This window comes from Tetranychus urticae, chromosome 2 (assembly GCF_039701765.1).
Source record: "Tetranychus urticae isolate SD_2017Ah chromosome 2, NJAU_TeUrti_SD_1.0, whole genome shotgun sequence".
In the NCBI taxonomy this organism is placed as follows: Eukaryota; Metazoa; Arthropoda; class Arachnida; order Trombidiformes; family Tetranychidae; genus Tetranychus; species Tetranychus urticae.
In genome coordinates this window covers 23,199,820-23,223,597 of record NC_142959.1, presented here as the reverse complement: position 1 = coordinate 23,223,597, position 23,778 = coordinate 23,199,820, and the positions used below count along the sequence as shown (strand labels likewise).

Genomic DNA, 23,778 nt, shown 5'->3' with positions numbered 1-23,778 from the left:
AGTTCAATTCTTGATGAGAGTAAATATTAGTCAGATTTTACCAATTATTACGACTTTTGCTTCGACATGATGAACTCGGTTGCAGATAGTTATATCCGCGTATTTAAATAGTTTGCAAGTATTTTTATTCCTTGAATTTGAAAATAGCGTGAAAAAATTTTAAATCATGGTTATCACTAAGAATAGTTTATAAGAATAGAATGATGAGATTAGGGTTGAAAAAATTAAAATCTGACTTTACTTTTTACATTTCATTTCAATTACAGTGCTATAAGTTTTGGTCTTTTTGACACAATTCAACTCAACATTGTAATGCAAAAAAACAACTTTGATACATAAATTCAATGAAAATTGATGAACAAATTTTGTTGATTGGTGAAGTCTAAATAGTAAATATTCAATTGTTCACTGTGATTGATAAATTGCATTGATCACTATCTACAGATTTAATCTCAATCTGTCGTCGACATGATTCTTCTTTCAGGGAACATAAATTTTCATAATAACGTCCATCCGAACCACAAACTGTTTCAGTTTTCCCTTTACTTTGTCTTATCATGGTTGAACAATTGAATTTGCATTCACAGTAAGGGCGACCTCTGTTATTGAATTCACAGACTCCTCCGAAATTACATTTCAACCTTTGACAGGGATTTTTTGAATCTCTGGATGCCACTGATGATGAGTGGTGTTCAACAGCATCTGAATCTCTAGATTTGAAATCTTTGTGTTCATTTTGATGGCGATGATGATGAGGTTGAGTTAGATGCTCTGACTTTGTCTGATGATTCTTGTGAGATTCATTGTTATCAGAGCTATTATCATCTGAGCTTGTTGGTTCATCTTCAGTTTCCTCGCACTGGCCATAAAATAATGACCTTAAATCCATGTCATTGAGACAAGCATTTTTCCTCATTTCACATTCATTCGGATAAGTGTTTCCATCGTTAGCACAAATTGGTTCATAAACTGGATCAGAACATGAAGTGGGACAAACGCATCGTCCATTTTCACATTGAGCACCATTTTTACAGACAATCTTTTGGCATGAATCTGTTACAGAAAACATTGAAATCAATAAGATTAAATCGTTTGGATTATTGCAGAGTTACAGATTGACGACATTTCCATGTAAAATTTCCCTTCCAACCTTCATTTGAGATTATTGGAAATGATATTTACTCAAGTAGATTAATGGTAGTATTAACTAACAAGTAATGTAAGTCGATTAAAATTATGGAAATGTCTTCAATCTAAACTTGAACCAATTAAATATACCGCAAGGTCCTAAATGAGCGATTGTAATATCAGTTTGGGCCAAACAAGATCGAACTCGTAATTCACATTCATTATCGTAAGTAACGCCATTTGAACCACAAATTGGAGCATCGAGTCGTAAGCAAACTTGTGGACAAACGCATTCGTAAATACCATAAATATTAGCTTCACAAATAGCATAATATTTGCATTTTAATTTATCGCAGCTTCCTGAAAATAAAATGAAAAAAATTGCAATTAAAATCAGACCATCATCAATTAAAAGTCAATATTGAATTCGCATGCCAGTTACCATTACATTAAAATAATTCAAAAGGTAAGAAAATTTTATTCTGGTTTCTTCAAAGGCGAAAAGCTGGTAATGCCTTTGTTGTAATGAGCAATTGCTCTTTATTGTTTATTATTCTGGGATCCTTAGCCTTACGGCCAGGTAATGCCTTTTAGTCAATTTTACCAGTTTATAAAGTCAGATCATAGCCCAACTCTAATCTGATCAGAAAATCGTCAAATAAAACTAAAGGGCGATCAATAAAAATGGCACCAAATGAAACTGTGGTATCTATGTGATCATTTGGTTTATTTTAACTCTAACTAACCATTATTTTGGTTTGGTTAGTTTTGATTAAACTATCAATGATAGCTTAAGGTTTAAATAAAGCTGAATTACAAAATTTAATCTCAGTCCCATTCAGTGAACGCTCGAAGTAAGGCGCATCAAAATTTACCAGTTGTCAATTTTTGCCAGTTTATAAGTTCAGGTCGTAGTTCGACTTTAATCTGGTCAGAAAATTGTCGGATTAAACTATTTCATTTTCCATTAAAAATCTAAAAGTCAGATCGACTAAACTAAATACTGTAAGTTATCAATACTTGGTAAATTTTGTCACGATTGTCAAAGATGATTGATGACGGTTTTCTTCGACAATTAATCTCGGAAATTAACATAATCATTGACAAGTATTTTCCCTTAAAATTATTCCCCAATTACGAGCAAGTTTTTCCCCTTCTTGATTGTAAAGGTTATTTCCAAAACAAAATTGAACTTTGTCATTATCGTTTGATTATTTGTAAAAATAAATGATTCTGAGAAAAATGAACAATCATCAAATGGCTCATGTTTGGAAATTAAAAGATAAATTGTAATGAAACAATTGAAATCATTTACCAGACTTCACACATTCATCTGCTAAACAATGGCATTGAGAGCAAGAACCACAAACTGTGGAAGTACAAAGAAACATTTAATCAAAAAAATCAAATAAATGGATCGTTTCTAATAAAATATAAGCTCTAAATTATAACTTATAAGTGAAAATATATTTGACTTCGATTAAGGGATTTTAATTCTCTGATTAATTTCCAAGAAAAAAATTCAGTTTCAAAAAAGGTTGAAATGGATGATCTCAAATTTATGTGACTTCATAACACAATGATATAATAATCAGTGATAACCATGAAATGTAAACACAACGAATGGTTAATCTCATGAGGAGGAGAGTCTAGATGATTATTGATAAAACGTGATTATTTAAATGAGAGACAAATCATTAATTGTATTGCTTTGGAATTAGTTGAAGCATCAGTAAAAACATCGACTCAACATGAATTCAAAAATCCTGTTAGCTTTTGTTTTGGCTGTCAACATTTGCGTCATCATTGATGCTGCTCAAGGTATTTATGATTATTTTCTGGTTCTACAGAATCAATTAATTGAAACTTGTGTTTGTGCTTTCAGTGTACAGCTATGAAGTGATTGTCAAAACGGCTGATAAAAAATTCAGCAGTCATGATGGTAAAATCAAAATTTCAGTTCTCAGCTCTGATAGCGTAAAGACTTCACAAGAAGCGTTTGTATTGACTCCAACGTAAGTTCATTTCATTTAATATCTTGACGCATTGTTAATAATTTTGATGATTTTTCCTGCAGTGATGTTAAAATTAAACAGGACAAGACTTATACTGCGACAATTTCATCGGTTGCTCCATTAAACAACATTACATGTGTTTACCTTCGATGGAGTCTGGCCTCACCATACAATCCAGTCTACGCAGTTAAGAAACCAGTTATCTACTTTGATCCCATTATTGTTAGCAACTCTGTTGTTGATCCGGATACACAGTGAGTATCAACATATCAATTGATTGAAGATTATTTATCTGATTGGATTTTGATTGTTCAAGAAATTACCATTTGTGTTACACGTTGTAAAAGGCTGAATTTCAGTTGGAATATTCTTGTACATTGTTTTGTTATCGCAAATTGTATATCATAATTAATTGTTAATTTTTTCCTCTTTTTAAGGATTTCTGTATCTGCTAGTCGTAAGTTTTGTCCAGCAACTATTCCAATTGCAATCAAACATGCGGATGGAGCTTCTTTCGATGCTTGTACCTGAACAAGGCCATGAAAGTTTGAAACGAAATCTCAGATAGCTTTGTAACTATTTTCTAGCAATAAAATTGTATTGGCCTAAAATGTAAAGTTGTTTCCAAATTATTGACTATTGAATAATTATTGATTTCTAGTTTTCAGAATATTCAACCAGACAAGTTTTCTGGTTCAACCTTCTGATAATAGACTGATTATCTCGCTGCTTAGCTCACGTTTTAACCGATAATGATAAGTGTTAATGATCAGAAAAATCATGTGAAATGTTCGATAAAAGATGGCGTAACCAAGTTCACCAAAGGTTGTTTCAAATAAAGTTTCAGTTTGACAGAATCTGTTGAACATTGCTTGTTGAATCACTAGATGGTAAACACAAGAGTTACAAGAAACAAAGGTAAACTCATTCAGGCTTGGATTTCATTAAATGAAGACAGCGATGACGATTTCATTATATTTTCAAAATATCGCTGAATTTACTTACTACAAGGTCCTTTATGTGAAATGTAAATTGCTTTTTGATCTTGACATGACGCTTTATGAAGTTCACATTCATTTGCATAACTGACTCCATTGGATCCACAAACGGGTTCATTTTCATCTGGACATTGGCGGCATTGACAAACACTTTTCAACTGATTGTCAAACTCTTTTGTTTGAACACAAACTCCACCAAAATGACAATTGTCTGGTGAACATGAGACAAAAGCATTTGATGTTGATCGATTAGATTGAAGTCCACTGATTGATAAACCATTGGTCAAACCGTTGATAACTGGTGAAACTTGTTGATAATTTTCACATGGACCAGAATATGAAACTGTCAGGTTAACCTTTTTAAGGCAAGAATCTCTTAATAAGTGACAAACAGAGTCGTATGTAATCCGATTTGATCCACAAATTGGCTTATAAATTGATTCACATTGTAAACAGGTACATTTAGCAGAACCAAATTTATCCACAATGCATTTACCATGAAAGTGACATTTTAATTTATGGCATGGATGATGACCTGTTAAAGTATTGGAAGAAAAAGGTTAATCAATCAAGTTGAAATAAACGAAATAATCAGAAAATATATCAAATCAACAAATTCAATTCGGAAAGAATCAATATTCTGAAATGAGAAAAAAGTGGAAAATCAATATCAAAGTGAAAAACTAAAGCTGAACTGGTAATGAACCTTTAGTTAATTTAATTAGATAATCAAAAAATAACAATATTTTCCCTACAATTTGCGAGTAAAAATGTTCTTCATGCAGTTGATCGTAAATACTGATCTTTTGGATCAATAGACTAGACTAAGAGGTTAGATATTAGTGAAAAGGTAATGAATTAAGTCAACAAAATTGAAATAAAAATGATAACTCAAAGTCAATTATACTGATTATTTGGCGCAGTTGAAAGTTTTTGTAGGTTAAATAAAGTTAGGTAAACGCCTCTAGATAAAGTTTAATATTTAGAAAGTGGAAACATGATATTATCAAGCTAATTTAGATTGTTAACATTCTTTAACCTATTAATATTATCATCATGCACATCATCATTAAGATTCTCATATTTTATTCTCTCCGCCCGACAGAATCAGTTTTATCTACAAGAATGGTGAAGAATCAACAGACATCATGTGAAGAAAAGACAAGATGAAACAAATCAGTTGCTATCAACAATGAAATAATGTCAAAATTGAAGTGGACATGATGATAAAGAGCAAGATGATAGAAGCAATGGATTGGAATGAAATATAAGCATAAAGAGTCATCATCATCATCTTTTCCTGCATCAAATTGTGTAAACAACATGGAATAATCTGAGGGAAGGAGAAGAAAAAATGATGATGAGAAAGAAGGAGAAAGATGAATAGACTTGAAGACAAGAGAAGTTATCCAATGAACCGTGTGATGATTGAGATGATCTTTACCTTGAATACAATTTGATGAGGGCGAAGGTTTTATATCAATCTTTTTTACACATGATTCTCTGAAAAGTGAACATTCACTTTTGTATAAATTACCATCTGATCCACAGATAAGAGTTTCATTGATCAAAGGATAGGTTGAGAGGGTCATGGTTGCAACAGTGGTAGTGCTGGTGGTGGTGGTGGTGATTGAAGAGGGCTCCTCTTGATTATGATAAAGGTGGTTATTATTTGGACCATTATTATCCTTTTCCCCAGTAAGACCATCATTATTATGGTGATCAGCTAAATCCATGGTTGAACAGGTTGAATAGTTGCATGTACAAAACGGTTTCCTTTCAATATCCAATTGACAAATTTCATCTGATGGGCACATCATGGTTGAACAGGGATCTATCCAAAGAAAATAAATAAACATGGTTAGATACAGTAAATAAATAAATGTCCATTGTAAAGGAGGCAAAGAAAGATGAAGGGTGAAAAAAATAAGGTTAAAAAGGAACACCAAAATGACCAAAAGCAAATAATAACAAATTGAAAAAAGATGTAATAGAGTTAAAAGTGTATGAAATAGAAGCCTAAACGGCTGATTGACTAGCTGTTAGCCGGTTCTTATTACGTCTTATGCTTTTCATGCTGTCCCAACCCATTTATGCTTTTTCTGCTCTTTTGTTGCCAAATCAATTTATCTATTTATCTATTTATTTATTATAATAACTGTGATATGTTAAATTGTTGTATATTTATTCGACCATTGTGTTTGGTTTTCACAAAAGACTCTTGTAAAGTTCAGTTATTTCACTCTTTTTAATCTGGTTCAAGAAAAATGTTGAAATTCATTGTGTAAGCCTTTTTTTTACATTGCCATTTGCCTATCAACGGAAAGCATATTCATTTGACCATCTGATTATAACCTTTTCATTATTATTATCATTCCAACGGTAATAAGATTGTTACTTCTGACTAATCTTTTGAAAATGTTCATTTTAACCTTCATGGTGATTATCAAGCCAAGTGGAAAAATGATAATCCAGAATGTATCTCATATTATCCAACCGTAATTCATTGGATTTCATCATCGAGAGAATGATGATGATTCTTTTCTATCACTAATTTCTCTCTTTTTCCCATTTCTTTTCATGACCTTTTTTCTTTCCCTCTCTTCTCTCTACATGTTTTTTCGACTTTTTTACCTGATATTGACGATTATCTTCAGTCCTGTTGATGAGTAAATCTCAGTAGTTTCATCGTTTTACCCTAAACTTGAAGCTATTTCCTATCCTGGTCAATAATAATCACCAATTGGATCATCTGAATGTGTATACAAATCTAACATGAAAACAATTCCATGATATCTTTTCCCTTTATCTTGTTAACATGGTAAAAATGGATCAACATGGTGATGCTACAATTGAAGGATTATCCTTTTAGGATGTAAGAAAAAGGCTAAAGATGTAGCCAACAGAAACAGGCTGAGGACAAGAAAAGCAAGATAAAAGGCGACAAAATTGATAAAATATAATGGTTTTATAATGGCAACTACCAGCAACCGGGAACCTCAATAATACTTACCACATAAGCCAAAATATTTGACAGAAATGAGCTTTTTTTGAAGGCAAGAAATCTTTTTGAGCTGACAAAGATTCTCATAATCTCTGCCATCAATTCCGCAAACAGGCTCATTGGTTAGAGCAAGAGATTCACTTTGTGAATGAGGATATTTTTCATGCAACCATGTAACTACATCAGGATAATCAAGACATTTTTCTGGACATCGGCACTCACTTCCAAGTCCACCTTTCAATTGTATACAATGGGCACCAAATTTACAATCAGATTCAACGCATTTACTATGAATTTCATCTACAACAAGAAAGAAAGTAAAGATTAACCAAGTGAAATATCAATAATCAAATTAAGCAAATTCAACAGCCACATCGCTGGTTGAAATATATACACAATTTGGCTCAACACAATCAACCCCATTAATTCAAGAGGAAACGTCAAAATTTGCTTTACAATACAAAGATGATCATAACTTGATTACTATTGAACTTTCAACTCCTTGGTTTCGTTTTTATCTAAATTAATCTTATGATTGATGATTACCTTTACAACGATTTACTTTCACCATAATCATCATCATCATCATCATACCCATTCTTGAATGTTTGATAATGTTTAACACAACCAAATGAATGGTAAAAACCAGTTATTCAGACAAGAATAGACAAAAAAAATGTTCATCCCTCTCTGATAAAAATTTATCCTAATAACAATAGGAATGAACAAAAAAAACTAATAGTGATATCATTAAAAAAAACAGGAGAAAATGTTATTCTCCTAATATTAATAACAATGATAGTAATAAAATAGAGAATGTGTTCAAACATGAAATTCAATGAAACCAGGGAAGGAAAAAAATTGGAAATGGAATAAGATGATAAAATGCTGAAACATTATCATCAAATTGTGACTGAAAAATGTACAATTTTCATCAATAATATTCAATATTTTTGTGCCATTTCCATTGGAATTGTCAAGTTTATTTTCTAACTTTGATTAACTTTGAGCAATCAACAATTAGCCTAGTTATTGAGCAAAAAGTTCACCACAAAAATCAAAGTTTGTCTCATTTTACTTCTAATCGAGATGATCAATCATCTTGAACTATTATCGATTTGATTGTAGGCCATTTCGAAGTTCATTTCACGTTCCTAAAATCCCTTTAATCAGATAGAATGTGAATTTTGTTGAAAATATTAGTTGCAATGAATATTGATGTTTAATGAATAGATTAGCAGCAAAATTAGCTAAAAATATCATGTTTTAAACCCTTTGCTTCTTGTTTAACCCAAAAAATTTGACTTTAAGTTTCAAGTTTTGGTTAAAAATTGTTTCCACCATTATGATGATTATTAATAGGATAAGGTGTTGAAAGGTTTTTTGAAAGATGATGATGATGTTGAGATGAAAGTGGAAAGATAAAACTTAACAAAGCTCAATGGAATCTCATTTTTCATGACATTAATGAGCAGAGAAGAGGTTGACTATCATTCATTAAAATCACTGATTAGCTTAATCGATTTACCACTTTGAAAAATTAATGATGATTAAGTCGGAAGCAAATGGTTTAACAAACCCATAAAACAATTGATTAGATCAAGGATAACAGTAAATTGCCTGCAAAAATCAATGTAAAGTCAGATTGAAACTTAATTATCACATTGAACACAAAATATTATTTAATATTTAGAAAAATATTTTAACATTTTGATAAATTGCAATTTAAAATGGACCAAAATCGATGAATTAGAAGTTGAAATGAAGCCATTTTTTGCCTTGAAATTTGAATATAAATACAATTTGACTTGAAATTTTTGCTCATCCAAGGAGATGGCAATTCATCTGGATGATTCTTGAACATTTGACTGATTCTTACGGAATAAGAAATGTAATGAAAAGCAAACAAATTGAAATTGTTTAACATCAACAAAAAGGTAAATGTAAACATCCGAGAAAATGATTGATCAATGATAAATTGAAATGGAAAAAATGATTTCTTGGATTTACATGATTTTCAAAAGCAATTCATCGCAATCGTAATAGCAATGATATTGAAACAATGAAAGAGACGAGAATTCAATTTAAAAAGAATCTCGATTTTTATGATTAAACTTGAAATGAAATTGTTGAGGATAACCAGAAAATCAAAGCTAATCATTGATTGAAAGTCAATTTACCAGTAAATTGTGTTCAATTTGCGAGTTTAAAAAAGCCTTTAAGGTAAGATAAACATGAGAATGACAAAGTTGAATTGAAACAACAATCAAATGATAATAAGATGATTTACAGTTTGTTTAGTAGATGAACAATAGTTGAGTCAATTTAATCATCAATTCAATTATTTAATGTAACCATTTGATGGAAATGTTAAATATGTGAAAATGGAAGGCAATTGAAGTATAAAAAGAAGCGTAAAATTAAAGCTAAATCAATGAACCAGAAATGATTGTAAGGGATGAACAGAAATTTAGCTTTTCTCCTGACAAACATTCCCTGAATTTACCTGTAAACAAAAGCTTATTTTGTTTAAAGATGTAACTAAGAGATGAAGTTGATGAATAAATTGATTGCTTGGACAGATTGAATAAGATTGACAGGTGATTTAGATTGATTCAGATGTTCCTTTTTTTACGCTCTTGTCTTTCATCTCATTTATACCAACAAAAATAACAATAAAACTATTGACACAATGAAAATATTATCATGAAAGTGATAGAATTGGCGGAGAGAAGAAAACAGAACTGAAAATATCATCTCAACTCAATGAATACTTAACATGCTCATCTTGAGGTTCATCTTTTTTTCCCTGACTTTACCCAAATCCTTTATCTTATCCCAAAGTAAACTCAATTCAGTTTTCCCTCAAAATTTGATAAACAATTGAAAAATGTTATTCTCAATGTTTATCATTATTTGACAGTTTCAATAGTTTGTGAATATTAAACAGAAACTTGGATTGAAATCATTTCAAATGATTACTTTTTTTCCAATTCAAGTTTACCTTTTCAATTTTTTCTGTCAATCATTTGAATAAAATTTAATTGTCAAGTTAATTTGAGATTAAACCAAACTGAATCTTTTAATTTTCACCTGAAATGTCAAGTTTTCATGATGAAATTAATTCCAATTTAGTCTAAACATTTGTTGTTAAATTCAATGTTGGAAACAAGTGAAGCTAAAGTAAAGCTTGAAATTAATATTTTTGTACTTTTAATTGCATGATTAATTGACAGTGCAATATGTAACTCAATTAATGTGACAATTGGAGCACAATTAAAGTGATTAACTCGGCAACTTTGAATCCTATTAAAGGTAAAAATTGATTGTAAAAAATGAGCAAAGAATCTGACTGTGGATTCAATTACAATCAACTGTAATCAATCAACTCGTCACAATTAAGATGTAAAACAGAAACGGAAAGTAAATTGAACAAAAAGCATTATTACTGGAAATGTTACACCAATCACAATCAACATGAAATGTAATTTAATTATAGCCACACTTGTAATCATTATTACGATTTACACTTCATTTCTCATTAAGGTTGAAAATTAGATTAAAATCGGGAAGATGATTTATACATAATCATATGATAATCAAATGTTGCAAAAAGTGTTTTAACCAGAAAAATAAGTGTAACTCATTTAATGATAACTTTTGTTACGCTTTTGGAGGTTGAGAAAAATGTAAAGGTAAATTAGCATAATAATTCATTTGATTAACCCAACCTGGAAATTCATTGTTATTCAGTTGAGAATCAATTAACAAGTCTTATCTCTTGAAAACATGATTCTACAGTTTTTGAGAGTCTAATCAATGAACATTTTAACCTGAAACTCAATTGTTTCATCGAACGTTATTTTGCCTGAAAATTTCATAATTAATTTCAATGCGAGTACAATGATATCAATGGATAACAAGAATTGAAATTTTAACCATTTTCTTGATTTGCATTTTTATTGAAACTCAATTTCAAATGTATATCTTTACTGAATAGTTAAATATTAATACTGTTTTGGTAGGGAAATGTGATCAGAGCGAGTTTACAATTTAAATTGTTTGCCTTTGAATTACAATTTTGCAAATTGAAATGATCAGTTTACTAGACAATTTAAATGTTGATCTCGAGTTAAACATTCAATTTCAATTCAAGTACAAAATATCTTTTCAAGTTTTTATTAAATATTATAATTGCCTGTGAAATAAGCTAATTAGTTTTCAAGACACTAAATGATATAAGATTTAATTATAAATGAAATTAACTTTTCTTTTTGTCTTTAATGAAATTATTTCAATTAAAGAGTTAACTTTGGCAATTACAATAACTTAACTGATTGGTGAACTAATATTTGACTAGTTTTGGAATGAATTGTTTAAGCATTTCAATTGAAGAAGATTGTGAATGAATTTTGAATTCCGGTCATTCCGATTTCCAATTGATTTGTATTTTGAAACTGAATTATCATGATTACGTGAAGAAATAAAAAGATAAATAAGGTTGAATAACTTTGATTGAATTGATTTCAATTTCAGAAGTTGTTCTTGTTCTTGGAAAACAAAGTTTTTTTTCTTATTTGATAACATTTGCTTTGCTTCTTCTTTTTCTTTCAGGGTTATTATTCATTCTCAATTTTGGCTTAAGAGGTTAACTCTGTCCATGAATTGGAGAAGAATCTCTGGTCATGATAAATTGAAAAATATATGAATATAATATTCAAACTTTTATCTTGTTCTTTTCACACTTCAACTTGGAAACATTTTTTTCCTCTTTCTCTCTCCTTTACAATCATTATCATGATTATCAAAGTGAACTTTCAGTGATGCCTCATCTAAATTCAGATTCATCTTGTATATTGAAATGGAAAGGGAAAATGCATTTCAATATTTTTGTACGTTTCAAATGGTAAAATGAAAAATGAATAAGCAAAAGTTGTAAATGAATAAAGGTAAAGGTTAATGGAAAGGTACAAATTTGGACGCAATTTGCACGACTTTCAATTTCAATCAAGTAAATTGTTCTAAAATTGATGTAAAAATTACTGAGAAACAGTTTATTAGTTGAATCTCATGAAACATTCAAGAAAGACACAGAAATTGGCTTTTCTGTTGAATAGTTAATGATATGTTTTGCTATAAAAGGTTAAGATTCAACTTGATTGTTAAAGCCTTTAATTGAATCGACTCTTCAATCAATAATATTGTTTCATTTCTGGTTAAACTTTGCTCAAAACTCGATGAAATAAATTATTAACTCAACTTGAAATGATTTTAATTGGTTCCATGTTAAGAAATTGTAAATCAATTTTACCTTGAATTCAAATCGTGAAAAATTGCTGGAAAAATCTAGTTTTTGGAACTTGAGAAAAGAGAAACTTTTCATGGTTATTATTCATGGTGTAAGTTTCAGGATCAATGACGATGATGCGGGATCATTTCATCCATTAAATAATGAAAATGATGAGCAACCCTGATTCAGGAAATGATGAAAAAAGTGTTTCAATTTTTCGATTCTCATGAGATTGAAAGCATTTTTCATCATTTCCAGGTTATCGGTATAACTTGAGGGTGGATGGAGTTGCACAAAATAGCTAATGATTAAGTTGATCAATCGGTTGTGTTTTGTTTCATTTTGTGATTTGATATAACATTGAATCAAAGGAATGACTGGGAATCATTTTGGTTCATCTTGACTTGTGCGGCTATTGCATGGGATTGCTTTTCAAGATGGACAAGTTTATTGAATGGTTAAACATGAAACATCTTAATGGCAATAATATGATTATTGTTGATTTGAAATCAACTCTTGTTGAAAGTTGATTGTCTTTATATGTACATTATTATGTATTTTGTTTGCGTAACTTGGAAAAATAAGTTTTCTGTTTTTTATCATTTTCATTCACTTTATCATCTTGAGATTCTTAGGCAAATCATGTTATCCTTTGGTATACATGCATATAAGTCTTTGTTAACTAAGTAAACAATCAGCTAATTAAGGATTTGGCCTTTGCTTTTTAACCTTTAGTTTCATCCTTAATACAACATTTTGCTTGAAAAAACATCTTTGTTATACTTTGAGTTAAACAATAATGATAATCATAAGATGATCAAGATGAAGGTAAACTTTAACTCCCTGTCATTGACTTGTACAGGGAGTAAACATCGCTTCCATGATAAATATACAACTTGTATTTATGTACAATCAAGGGTTATTAAAAGTATAAACGAAAAAGTAAACTTGTTTAAACCCTTTTTCATTACAATTTAGTTTATCTCTCTTTAAGAATCAACCTAATCAAGTAAATTGTTGTTCAGATAAACACATGTTGAGAGTAAACTTGAAATGTGAACAATGTTTAAAAACACACTTCTTTAGGTTTGTTGTGTATTGGATTTTATGCATTGTTAGCTTCACTGATTTTGTCTGTAGTTTGGGTTTGATTGTTTCTTCTCTATTAGGTGTCAATTATTAGTTTATGTATAAAATGTGTTAATTGTACTTACGACAGTTTCCTTCGTGTTTAACGTAAATAGTTTGCTGTAATTTGCATGAGCTTAATTGAAGGTGACATGAACTGGGATAAGTAACATTGTCATTGCCACAAACATAATGATGGACGTTGGGATTACATTGGTGAGTACAACGACAATATGGCTCTAATCCGTCTTCATCAAGGACACAATCAGCACCAAATGAGCAACCAATGGTAAGACAATTATCTAGTCAAAGTAAATTAATTAAAAATAATTAATAACAAATTGAGGTTTAAACAGCAGATTACATCTAAAGTCATCAGCGCCACCTTAACAAATTAAACGGGACTGAAAACGGGATTGAAATGCTTTTTAACTATCCTAGATGGCAGTGATGTTAAGAAGCTTGTTTTGTTTTAATTTCAAGTGCTTTTTTAATTAATTGTAATCAACTAATTTCTCCTTAACTTATGGCCCAACAACATTTAAATCAAATTTGTTTCTTCAAATGGTTGTATATTTTATCTTGTGCTTAACCGATAAAAGTTCTCATCTGGATCTCAAATATAACGGTTGTTACTGACTCTATTAATTGATCAAGATACTCAAGCAACTCTTGTTTACGCTGCTTATGATCGACTTTGTAATTTTGCTTAATTTATTGATATTATTGTTTAGTTCCAGTTCATTTTATTTCTTCGAGTGTTAGACTGTCGATCTCATGTGTTATTATATCTCAGACGCTATTCATATCTTTGGGTGAAATTCATATTAGACTGAAAGCCATTGTGTTTAATGCAGCTTTACCTATCAAACCTTTAACCTTACTTGCTATAAGGTTTTAATAATTCCATTTTTAGAGCAATTAATCACGTAAAATGAAAGATCAGTTAACAGTTCTTGGAGGTTGAGTATAATTTCCAATGTGAGAGTTAAAAATTTTGATTGATTGTGTTGATAGTGTTTCATTTTTTGACTAAAATTGGAAACCTCAAAGACAGCTTAACAGTGTTATGGTCAGTTGTAAAGTGAAAGTTGTTGCTATTTTCAGTGAAGTCAGCTGAAATCATATTAGATAACAATTAATCATCCAAATAAATAAAATTGAATTTCACACTTAAAGTTGAATATAAATGAAAACGAGAAAATTGTTTGTTAAAATGTTTCAACACCATTCGTGAAGCCATTTTTTCATTACAATCAAAAAACAAAGGCAACAAAACTAGGAAACTTGAACTGAACTGAACTCTACTTGCAACTGAAATGAGGCGAGAAAATCTGTAAAATCTTGTTGAAAAAATGTTCAGCTTTTCCTTTTTGGCCTTTTATTCATTTTTGACATGAGAAGATGAAAAATAGTGGTTTGCATGATGAAACATCATCAGAATGAATCAGTTCAGGTTCAGGTTGAGTTAATTTAATATCGTAACAAAAAAGCCCAAGACTTGAAAAGGATCAAAACTACATTGTTAACATTTTGTTAATTGTTGCTGATCAACAAACAAATGATCAAATGTTTCGCTTTACCCAAACCATGTTTACCTTTTTTTTCAATTGTAATCCGAGTTTTGGCTCGTTGAGAATCTGTAATGAAAATAAGAATCCAATTAATTTAATTTTGCCGATTGAATAGTAATTATGATTTAAACACAAACAATCAGAATGCATTTGAATGGAAACAAAACTAAAATCAAATCTTTGAACGGCAAAAATTGTCTCCAATAGCTATTGATTAGCTTTCAATCGTGATCTTTTCTCGGTTTTCCTCTTCTCTCAATTTTAGATTAATTAATTGATTATTAATAGCTCATTATTGATTGCTCTTAAATTACAAATGTATTGATTGATTTTGTATTTATTGAATAGCAACAAATAAAAGTATCATTTCCCTTGTGATAAACCTTTCCTTCAATTGTTATTATCTCAGCTGAACTGAGCATCTCACTGAATCATTCATTCCAACCTCTTTTTGATTATAGGGTATTCTTATAGGATATTCAGTCATGATACAGATTATCCTGTCAAACATGGAATCATCCAAAATCATTTGATAAAATATACAAATAATCTTTAGTTATTAAAATAAAGGCTGGTTAAAGGTGAGATCCAAAAAACGAAGTGAATATACTGTTATAGTCAACTTGAACAGTATTGAGGTCCTTCCATGTAAATTGTTTCAATATCTTGAATATTTGATTGTTGATTTGCTAATCAATTTGGGTCAATGTTGGCTAGTCTCTGACTTGGTCTTGTTCAACTTGATTTTGACTAATTGATGTAATTGTTAAAGTGTGAATGTCATTGAGATTTATGTTGTTGAATCTTTTATGCTACAATCAAGAGGTTTATGGTGATTCCCATTGAGATTAAGGTTTGAATTGATGAGATGTCACAGTAAAACAAATGAAAAGGAAGGAAATAATCAAATGAAGATGAATTTGACACTTGGATTGAACCTGGAGTTAATCAAAGGTTAATAACAATCAGGGCAGGTAAATGTAAACAGTTAGGTAAGAGCCTTTTTTTTATAATTGTTGGTCTAAAATGGTTATTAAACTACTTAATGCTTATTACTCGAGATATTTCTATTAATAAATTGTAACATATCAACCAAAAAAAGGAAGCAACTGCAAGTAAATACAACAAGGTTTACAAAATAAACGAGACAGTAAATAAAATGTATTACGAAAATTGAATAATAATAGTTGAAGTTTGTACTTCTTGCTTGCTTGCCTTTTTTCAGAGATATAATGATAATAATAGGAATAACATTCAGTTGATGATGAAGATGATAATGTATAACAAGATGATAGCAGAAAAAAGCAAAGAGAAGAAATATGATGATAAAAGTTGGAAAATATTTGGAAATGAAGAAGAAGAAGAAGAAGTAAAAAATGTATTTAAGTTAAGGGTGATTAACATTATATCTATTACAATTTTGTAGCCATATATCTATGTATTTATATGGCAGCGGTTCACATTAGCATTATCTTAAATCTTGAACATTTAGGGTGAAACAAACGAAGAAATAAAATCTGAAAATTTACATTTCAGTTCATTTTACCCAAAATATTTGTATATTTAGGTACGTCTATTTATATATTAAGATAGTTTCAAGAATCTCTCAGCATGATAATAACTAAATGTTTTAAGTATTATCAACAGTTAAGACTCTAGTATTTTCCTCTTCTTCTTCTCCATCCAAATAAAATTGAATAAACCAGATACATTGAGGAGTCAATGAAACATGGAGTTGAACAACTGGGAAGCTCAAATGGTTTAGCTTTAGCTTGTTGTACGTGTTGGAAAGATATGCAGGAATGGTTTTCTTCCTTCTCTTCAAATTATTCCTCATCCTCTTCATCTTTTGCCTTTAAAAATGAAATGATGGAAGAAAAAAATTAATAAAAAAAGTTTTCATCAAGAATTGAAAATTGGCTCTTCAGAGTTATTTTAACCTATTAGAAAATGTTAGTGCCTTAAAATAGCTTATTTTCACTATTTATCGGGCAGTTTCATCTGACGATTTTCAATATTGTTCAATATAAAGAAACCAATTTCATGAAGAGTCTTACATTTGAAATAATTTAATAAAATTAAAAATAGTAATTCAACAAGACTATGTCAAGAACTGAGGATAAATCTAACATTTTCTAATAGGTTAGCATATTTTTTTACCTCACAATGTATTTCCTTTGCTTTCAAGGAGTCTTTACATGATTGAAGTGTGTTTTTGATGATGATGATGATAAAATGACGAGTATGAAGAGATGGAGGAAGGAAGAGATGTAAACTCATCTTAACCTTTACCTCAACTTGTTAGAATCACTTTTGAAGCAAGCAAAATGTTGTCAATTTGTCCTTTTTTTGTCTTACATTCACTTTACATTGACATTTTTCAAGTTGAATATTTCGAACCACAAGGATAGTAACGCTAACATAATAAAATATTAATCACTGATAAATTGTACAAAATTTAACACTTGACTTTCCAAAACAATTTACACTAATTTGTTAAAAAATGTCTAATTTTAATCACAGATTGAAAAAGCTAAACATAGCTCCATGTGAAGGCAATTTTAAGCGCCATTCAAAGAGAATTGTTTTTGGTAAAGCCTATTTGCACAAGAAAAGTATCTAGTCTTTAGAATCTGGGTAAAGAGTAGGATCAGCAAGGAGTCGAGCGCGCTTTTTATTTTACAACTTTACACATGAAATTTTAAATTTTACATTCACAATTGTGTGTTGGTTAAAGGCAGAATTAAAATAAGATTAAATCTGATTCACTGTCAATTAATAATCAACAAAATTTTACTAAAAAAATTCTGATTCTAAACTAATCTACAAAATAAAGCACCGGGGTTTGAACCTAAAATCTCCTCTACTTTAACCCAACCTTTTACCCACTAGGCTAAGCCTGAATTCATAATTTGACGATTAAAAATAATGTAATAACCAAAACATTCCGCAACATTAGTTCCCTTATGAGATGGCGTTGGAGGTGCACTTTGTGTAATTAGTCTGGGTGCTTATTTACACACGAATCGTGTGTAAATAGGCTCTACCATTGTTTTTCCCTTTTGTTACTAATTATTAATATTTATTTTTTGCGTAAGATGGCGACTTGAAAAAATAGCAAAAAGTTGTTGCAAAAAAATAAACAACACGATGAAAGCATTTATGAATAAATTATCACCAATTAAGACTCTTATTTAAACGTTTATCTACTTACATGAAATGTATACAATTATGGATCCAACGGCAATTAAAATTAGAAGTACTATTCCAAGGATCAAGAGTGATAATAAAATGTAAAAGGAACCTTTTCGCCGATATAATAAAGTTGGAGATAGATGCTGTTGTATTGTAGCTGTTGAACTGTGCTCAACATATGGATTATAACGTAAACAGTTACCATTTGTTGGCGGATTTTCCAACAATTTAGGCTCAATTGTATCCTTACGTGATTTAACTATTGACCTAGGATGACCATTGGAATCACTGGTAACAATGGATTGCATTGATTTGATGACCATCTTGCATTTATACACATAAAGCTTTGCTAGCTTTAGCTACTTTTTATTAATCGCTGGTAAAGACGTTTCTGGTCAAACTACCGTAACTCCAATAACTCAATAATCACTTTTGGGTAAAACCGTCACCAATTAATCAGGTAAGTTAAAAAGTTTTAATCCATTTCAAGTAAAGTTGTTTAGTTTTCACTTTGTACCTTGTTCAAGTTTAAAGATGAAACTGTATTCATCTATTCACTTCATTAGTCTTTTGAGTTTTTGCAAACATTCTTTTTCTTCTGTTGATTTGAATCCAAATTTGGGTAAAAATTACACAGTAATTATTTTCGATAATGGATGTTACATTAAATCAAATTGTACAATTGATTATGGATATTACCATTATTTTTTAAACAAGTTGTAAAGTGAAGTTTATTGCCTATGAAAAAAAGAGGCAAAGAAAAAAGTTTGCAAAACAAAAATTAGATGATGAGGAAGAAGAAGAAATAAGTTGAGTGATGATAATGATGATGATGTTACTTTTGAAGAGCGTAAAATAAGTAAAAATGAAACAAGAATCACTTCAGTTCATTGCTGGGAGTTCAGAAACGAGATAAAAGACTTTACATTATCATGCGTATAAATGTCTTATCATCTTCCATCTTCCATCTTCCCTCATCTCGCTTACTCCATTCATATAATATAATATAATAAATATAAATTTTCTCACTCCAAGTTTAATTTTTCACTCCCCAGGATGATCAATTTCGTTGAAGACCCATTCCATCACCCTTTGGCATCATCATAATAATCATCCTCATCAAGTGCTTTACTGTGTTTACCTGCTCAATGCTTTTCCAAAGTAATCGCGTGTCAATCCCTTGAGGCCTTTTTAAACAATTTGTCTTACTTTTTTTTGGTTGATCATCACTCTTTTCAAGCCAAAGGACAAAAGACAGCACACAATGGTCAACCAGTTTCACCAACCTTTCACTTTTTGATCAACCCTTGAAGTTTAAAATTCAGAGCTGCTTCATGAATTACCAAAGCTTTAACCGAGATTTAATTATCCCTGAAAGTTGGTCTTGTTTTTTGGGGTGATAATCAGGTTGGAAGGATCAATTGAAGAGTCAAAGAGGATCAAATGGTTAGGGTTGACCAAAGGACTAAATTGATGATTTTACAGTAAAGAAAAGCGAAACTCTTGGATCTATTGAATTAAGATCGTTTGGAGAGCGACAAGATAAAGAAAAAGATTTCCTGAAAAACCATTATTAATGCTAATGAGGTTGATTGAATAAGTAAGCGATGAAACTGATGATGATACTGGAAAATAATAATAATATAAATTGAAATGGTCATTAATTTGACATTAATGTCTGTGAGCTTTTATTTATTTGAATTGCTCATTGTAAGTGATTACAAGTAATAATATGATATAAAAAAAAGGTGAACCTCTCTTTACACTCATTTCAATCCCAAAAGATGAGATTGGTACAGATCACAGTCTCATACCTTTACGGATTTATGTCATTATCATGTGGTTAACTTGAGATTTCAAATGTTATATCTTTATACTTATATGCCTTTTTATTTTTATCATCTTACAGGGACTGAAACTTGAAGCTGATACAAAAGCATGAAGGAAAGTGGCACCGAAAGTGGCTTTAATTTGTTATGATGGCCAAAATGGGGATTCCCTTTAATAGACATTTGTTGGAATATTTCACTTTTTATCTTCCTCTTCATCCTCATGCTCTTCCTTTTTCCTCTCCATCTTACATGGATTATTGTAAGATTACTTGTAAGATTTATTCCCAGAAGATGTGCTTTTACTTTTTGTTTCATCTTGCCATCATCATCAACAATACAAGGAGAGGAAAGGGTTTCAGCCATTAAAAAAGAGCAAGAAAAAGCCAACCATGGATGGAACCGATTGACGATCTAGAAAATGATTTGTGACCAATTCAACTCTAATCATATCATCATTAAGTCAATGTTAATTGTCTTAAGGTTAGACAATTGTTGAACCTTACATTCGGCAATGATTGTAAATCATTTTTGATTTTATAATTTGGTGTAATTTTCAAAAGGTTCATAACATTAGCTTCATTTGTTAGGTAATTTTTCAGCCTTTTCAGAGTTCCTTTTGATTTAAGGTTTTCTTTCAGCCTCATTTTTGGCTTCCCTGGTATTGTTCAAACCTTTAATTGTATTGTACACAAACACACACAATGTTGCCTTCCTTCAAATTAAACAAATCCGCTTGAAAAGCAAGCTTTAATCAAGATGAATTTCATGATGTTGATGATGGTGGAGAAAAAACTAGAAACTGAAGACAAAGAAAAGTAACTTTTTTTGAATTGAAGGAGGTAAACATTGTGTTCAAAGATGCCTTAGTTAAGATGATGGTTTTTTACTGTTGAATTTTCTTGCTCATAACACTAACGACAATCAAGTCATTTATTTCATCTCAAGAGGACTAAATGAAAAATAATTTGACAATAATTTGATAATAAATATGTTTCCTTCAAACATTACCTTCAAATCATATCGAGTGAAATGGTGATATTTAAACACTGATTAGTTTTTCCAAAGAACGCTGTTCACTTTTTTCCTATTCAATTTCAATTTGGATTCCGATTGAATTTGTATTGTAAATATCAATATGATTTACTTTTACCATTCATCTTGTCAAGTTACCATTCAAACATTGAACCTTTCCATTCATTGATTATTCAACTGATTTGTTATAAATATGTAAAACAAGACACAATTTTGTATTTATTATCATTGTTTTTTCTTACTTCAACATTTATCATCTTGTCATATCAAGATAAACTGTTTTTTATCATTTATTCACACATGAATCTGAATGAAAAATAGCCTGGAAAAGGTGAAAACAAAGTCAAACTGGAAAAATGTGAATCAACATTGGAAAAAGAGAGAACACGATTTACATGAAAAATTGGTTGACAATTGAGTGTAACTTTATTAATTTACATGTGAATGGAACATCAAATTTTAATGAATCAAGTCAATTGTAACTGTTGTTGACTTGCTTTGGTCAAATTGCAATTTGATTGACATTTTCAATTGTTTCAACATTTCGTCTCCTTTTACCTTCCAACTCAACTTTTACTCCTAATTGTATTTAAATTAATCAGCCAAATTAAATTGTAAAAAGCATCTTAAACTATCCAAAGTAAATTGAATTTAAATCCCAAACTCAAGCTTTTGTTGTCCAACTCCAACCTACAAAATGACATCTTTTCATCTTCCATCTTCTTGCAGTTCAATATCCAAGTTTAACCAAATGAAAAGCCAAATGAGGCTGATGGTGATGATAATGACGATAATTCACATGAAATGAATCCCTTTGGTTTCAAATTGCTGAACAGCAGCAATAATGGTTCAACCAATTTTCAAAGTCAAAACAATCATTTAAATCCATCGTTTTTGTCTTCTTATTTCATCCTTTTCTTCATCATCCATCAACCATTTTCAGACCAAAGTAGAAGCAACAATATCCAAGAAAAGACCCCAAAACAGGGTTAAAATGTAAGCAAAAAATACCTTTTTTAAGGTTGAAATTTTCTTCTTCAAATCTTAAAACAAAAAGTCTTGTTTCGTCTCCATAGACCTATTTATTTATTATTATTGAACTGTCTTTATCATCCTTCTCCTCTCTCTCTATTTGTCTTCATCATCATCATCTCCGAGTCTTTGTTTTCATCAAAAAATGTAACATGAAAAAACTGAAGCAATTGAACTTGAAAAAAACAAGCTCAAGCCTGGCTGAACAGCGATTACCGTCAATGCATTTCATCCTTCTTGATCTTCATTTGTATCATTCTTATCCTCATCATCCTCATCATCTTTTACTCCTACTTTGTCTTCAAATTTTCAGATAAAAAACAATCTTTTATGTAAAAAAATCGTTCCCTGTCATTTGTTGTCTTTTTTTGGGCAAGATTGAAGCATGACTTGATGGGAAAGGTTTAAAAGTGGATTTAACCCTTTCTTTTGTACCTTGATTGTCACAGTGATTGGTAACTTGAAGTATAATTAAATAGTTTAATCATAGTCAACATTTCAAGGAATCTTTTAGGGTTCATCTGATTGTTTGAAATGTTACTTGTTTATCAATATTCAAGTTGCTCGTTTTGTTGTTCAATTGATTAACTCAGAAACCCAATGATGATAACGATGATGGTGATAAAAATGAGCATAAATCAGCCTTTAGGCTTTGGGTTGTTTTAATCTTGTAAAAGTCAAGTTTGGGTTGATAAATGTTTACCTAAAATTAGCCTGGTGCTAATTAGATTTGATTGACAATTAGCTGTTATAGAGACAGCTGTTTGATTGACTGCCAGTGTTAATTGATGAAATTATGTTGATGAGGTTGCTGAGTGAAAGATAAACCAGTTCACAATTTGATACCTTTCATCATTACTTTTATTATTATCATAAAGCTTTTTATCACAATTTAAAATAAAACCCTTTTTTTCTTTGAAATTTTCATTGCTTACAGAATGGATAAGCTTTGAATTATGATATGGAGGCAAAACTGGTTATCGGGTTGACCAAGTTGAAGTCTATTTTTCGGTTACAAATTTTTCAATATCATCTCGTAATTGTGTGATTGATTGGATTGCCTTCTCGTCAAAGGAATGACTTTTTTTGTCAACTGCACAAACGGTTCCTTGGATTGTACCATCAGGACCATGGAGAGGAACACCAATGTAGGAAATTAGGCCAAACTTTTGTGCATCAACGTTATCCTTCCATTCCTCTGATTGGGTTGAATCATTAACAACTAAGAGACCATTTGTTTCAATCACTTTTTCACAGTACAATTTTTTATCCGGTTTACGAAGTTCTTCCATTCCAAGAGGAAATTTATCAGCTTCAGGTCCACCAGAGAGGTCAACTTTAACTGATAAGTCATCTGATTTCATGACCAACACATTGGATACATTTAAATCAATGGCAAGCTGATTAAGTCGAGCTTGAAAATCTTCAATTTTAGCATCAACAGCCATGATTGATTATTGATTATTAAACCATATACGACACAGAGAGACACACACACAAAGCACAGGACACAAAAGAGAGTCAAAAATTAATCGTAAAGGAAGGCAATC

The 23,778-nt window shown here is 30.4% G+C and overlaps 2 protein-coding genes and 3 long non-coding RNA genes across 7 annotated transcripts; 3 read left to right on the top strand and 2 right to left on the bottom strand.

Moving 5' to 3' along the window:
• Nucleotides 1-219: 219 nt before the first annotated feature.
• On the bottom strand, nucleotides 220-18,655 carry LOC107367533 (agrin). Of its 2 annotated transcripts, XM_015935243.3 has the most exons (8): nucleotides 18,352-18,655; nucleotides 15,162-15,203; nucleotides 13,650-13,865; nucleotides 7,155-7,445; nucleotides 5,586-5,975; nucleotides 4,149-4,676; nucleotides 1,279-1,488; nucleotides 220-1,053 (listed from the first exon to the last, which is right to left on the bottom strand). In XM_015935243.3, the coding sequence occupies exons 1-8, from the start codon at nucleotides 18,653-18,655 to the stop codon at nucleotides 398-400; spliced, it is 2,637 nt and encodes an 878-aa protein (XP_015790729.2). In that variant the 3' UTR covers nucleotides 220-397. The 2 variants fall into 2 exon arrangements, with proteins under 2 accessions (XP_015790729.2, XP_015790730.2); XM_015935244.3 differs by lacking the exon at nucleotides 7,155-7,445.
• On the top strand, nucleotides 2,844-3,754 carry LOC107367534 (uncharacterized). Its single transcript, XM_015935246.3, has 4 exons — nucleotides 2,844-2,949; nucleotides 3,014-3,143; nucleotides 3,206-3,397; nucleotides 3,581-3,754. Exons 1-4 carry the CDS (start codon nucleotides 2,880-2,882, stop codon nucleotides 3,672-3,674), a joined length of 486 nt encoding a protein of 161 aa, XP_015790732.2. The 5' UTR covers nucleotides 2,844-2,879; the 3' UTR covers nucleotides 3,675-3,754.
• Nucleotides 6,266-8,112, top strand: LOC107367537 (uncharacterized). Its single transcript, XR_001569918.3, has 2 exons — nucleotides 6,266-6,523; nucleotides 6,799-8,112. It is a non-coding gene; the product is annotated as an uncharacterized LOC107367537 (long non-coding RNA).
• Nucleotides 15,456-17,727, bottom strand: LOC149094151 (uncharacterized). Its single transcript, XR_016198354.1, has 2 exons — nucleotides 17,298-17,727; nucleotides 15,456-16,990 (listed from the first exon to the last, which is right to left on the bottom strand). It is a non-coding gene; the product is annotated as an uncharacterized LOC149094151 (long non-coding RNA).
• On the top strand, nucleotides 18,652-21,864 carry LOC107367536 (uncharacterized). Of its 2 annotated transcripts, none has more exons than XR_001569917.3 (3): nucleotides 18,652-18,792; nucleotides 19,388-19,932; nucleotides 20,242-21,864. It is a non-coding gene; the product is annotated as an uncharacterized LOC107367536 (long non-coding RNA). The 2 variants fall into 2 exon arrangements; XR_001569916.3 differs by having other exon boundaries at nucleotides 19,388-20,080.
• Nucleotides 21,865-23,778: the final 1,914 nt, after the last annotated feature.

Bases quoted from the DNA above. Each gene is read 5' to 3' on its own strand.
- LOC107367534 (XM_015935246.3), top strand. From the start codon at position 2,880: ATGAATTCAAAAATCCTGTTAGCTTTTGTTTTGGCTGTCAACATTTGC. The intron at 2,950-3,013 runs GTATTTATGATT...TTGTGCTTTCAG, and splicing joins CATCATTGATGCTGCTCAAG to TGTACAGCTATGAAGTGATT. The intron at 3,398-3,580 runs GTGAGTATCAAC...CCTCTTTTTAAG, and splicing joins GTTGTTGATCCGGATACACA to GATTTCTGTATCTGCTAGTC.
- LOC107367533 (XM_015935243.3), bottom strand. From the start codon at position 18,655: ATGGTCATCAAATCAATGCAATCCATTGTTACCAGTGATTCCAATGGT. The intron at 7,446-13,649 runs GTAAGTACAATT...TTCTTGTTGTAG, and splicing joins TAAACACGAAGGAAACTGTC to ATGAAATTCATAGTAAATGC. The intron at 4,677-5,585 runs GTAAAGATCATC...ATACTTTAACAG, and splicing joins CTCATCAAATTGTATTCAAG to GTCATCATCCATGCCATAAA.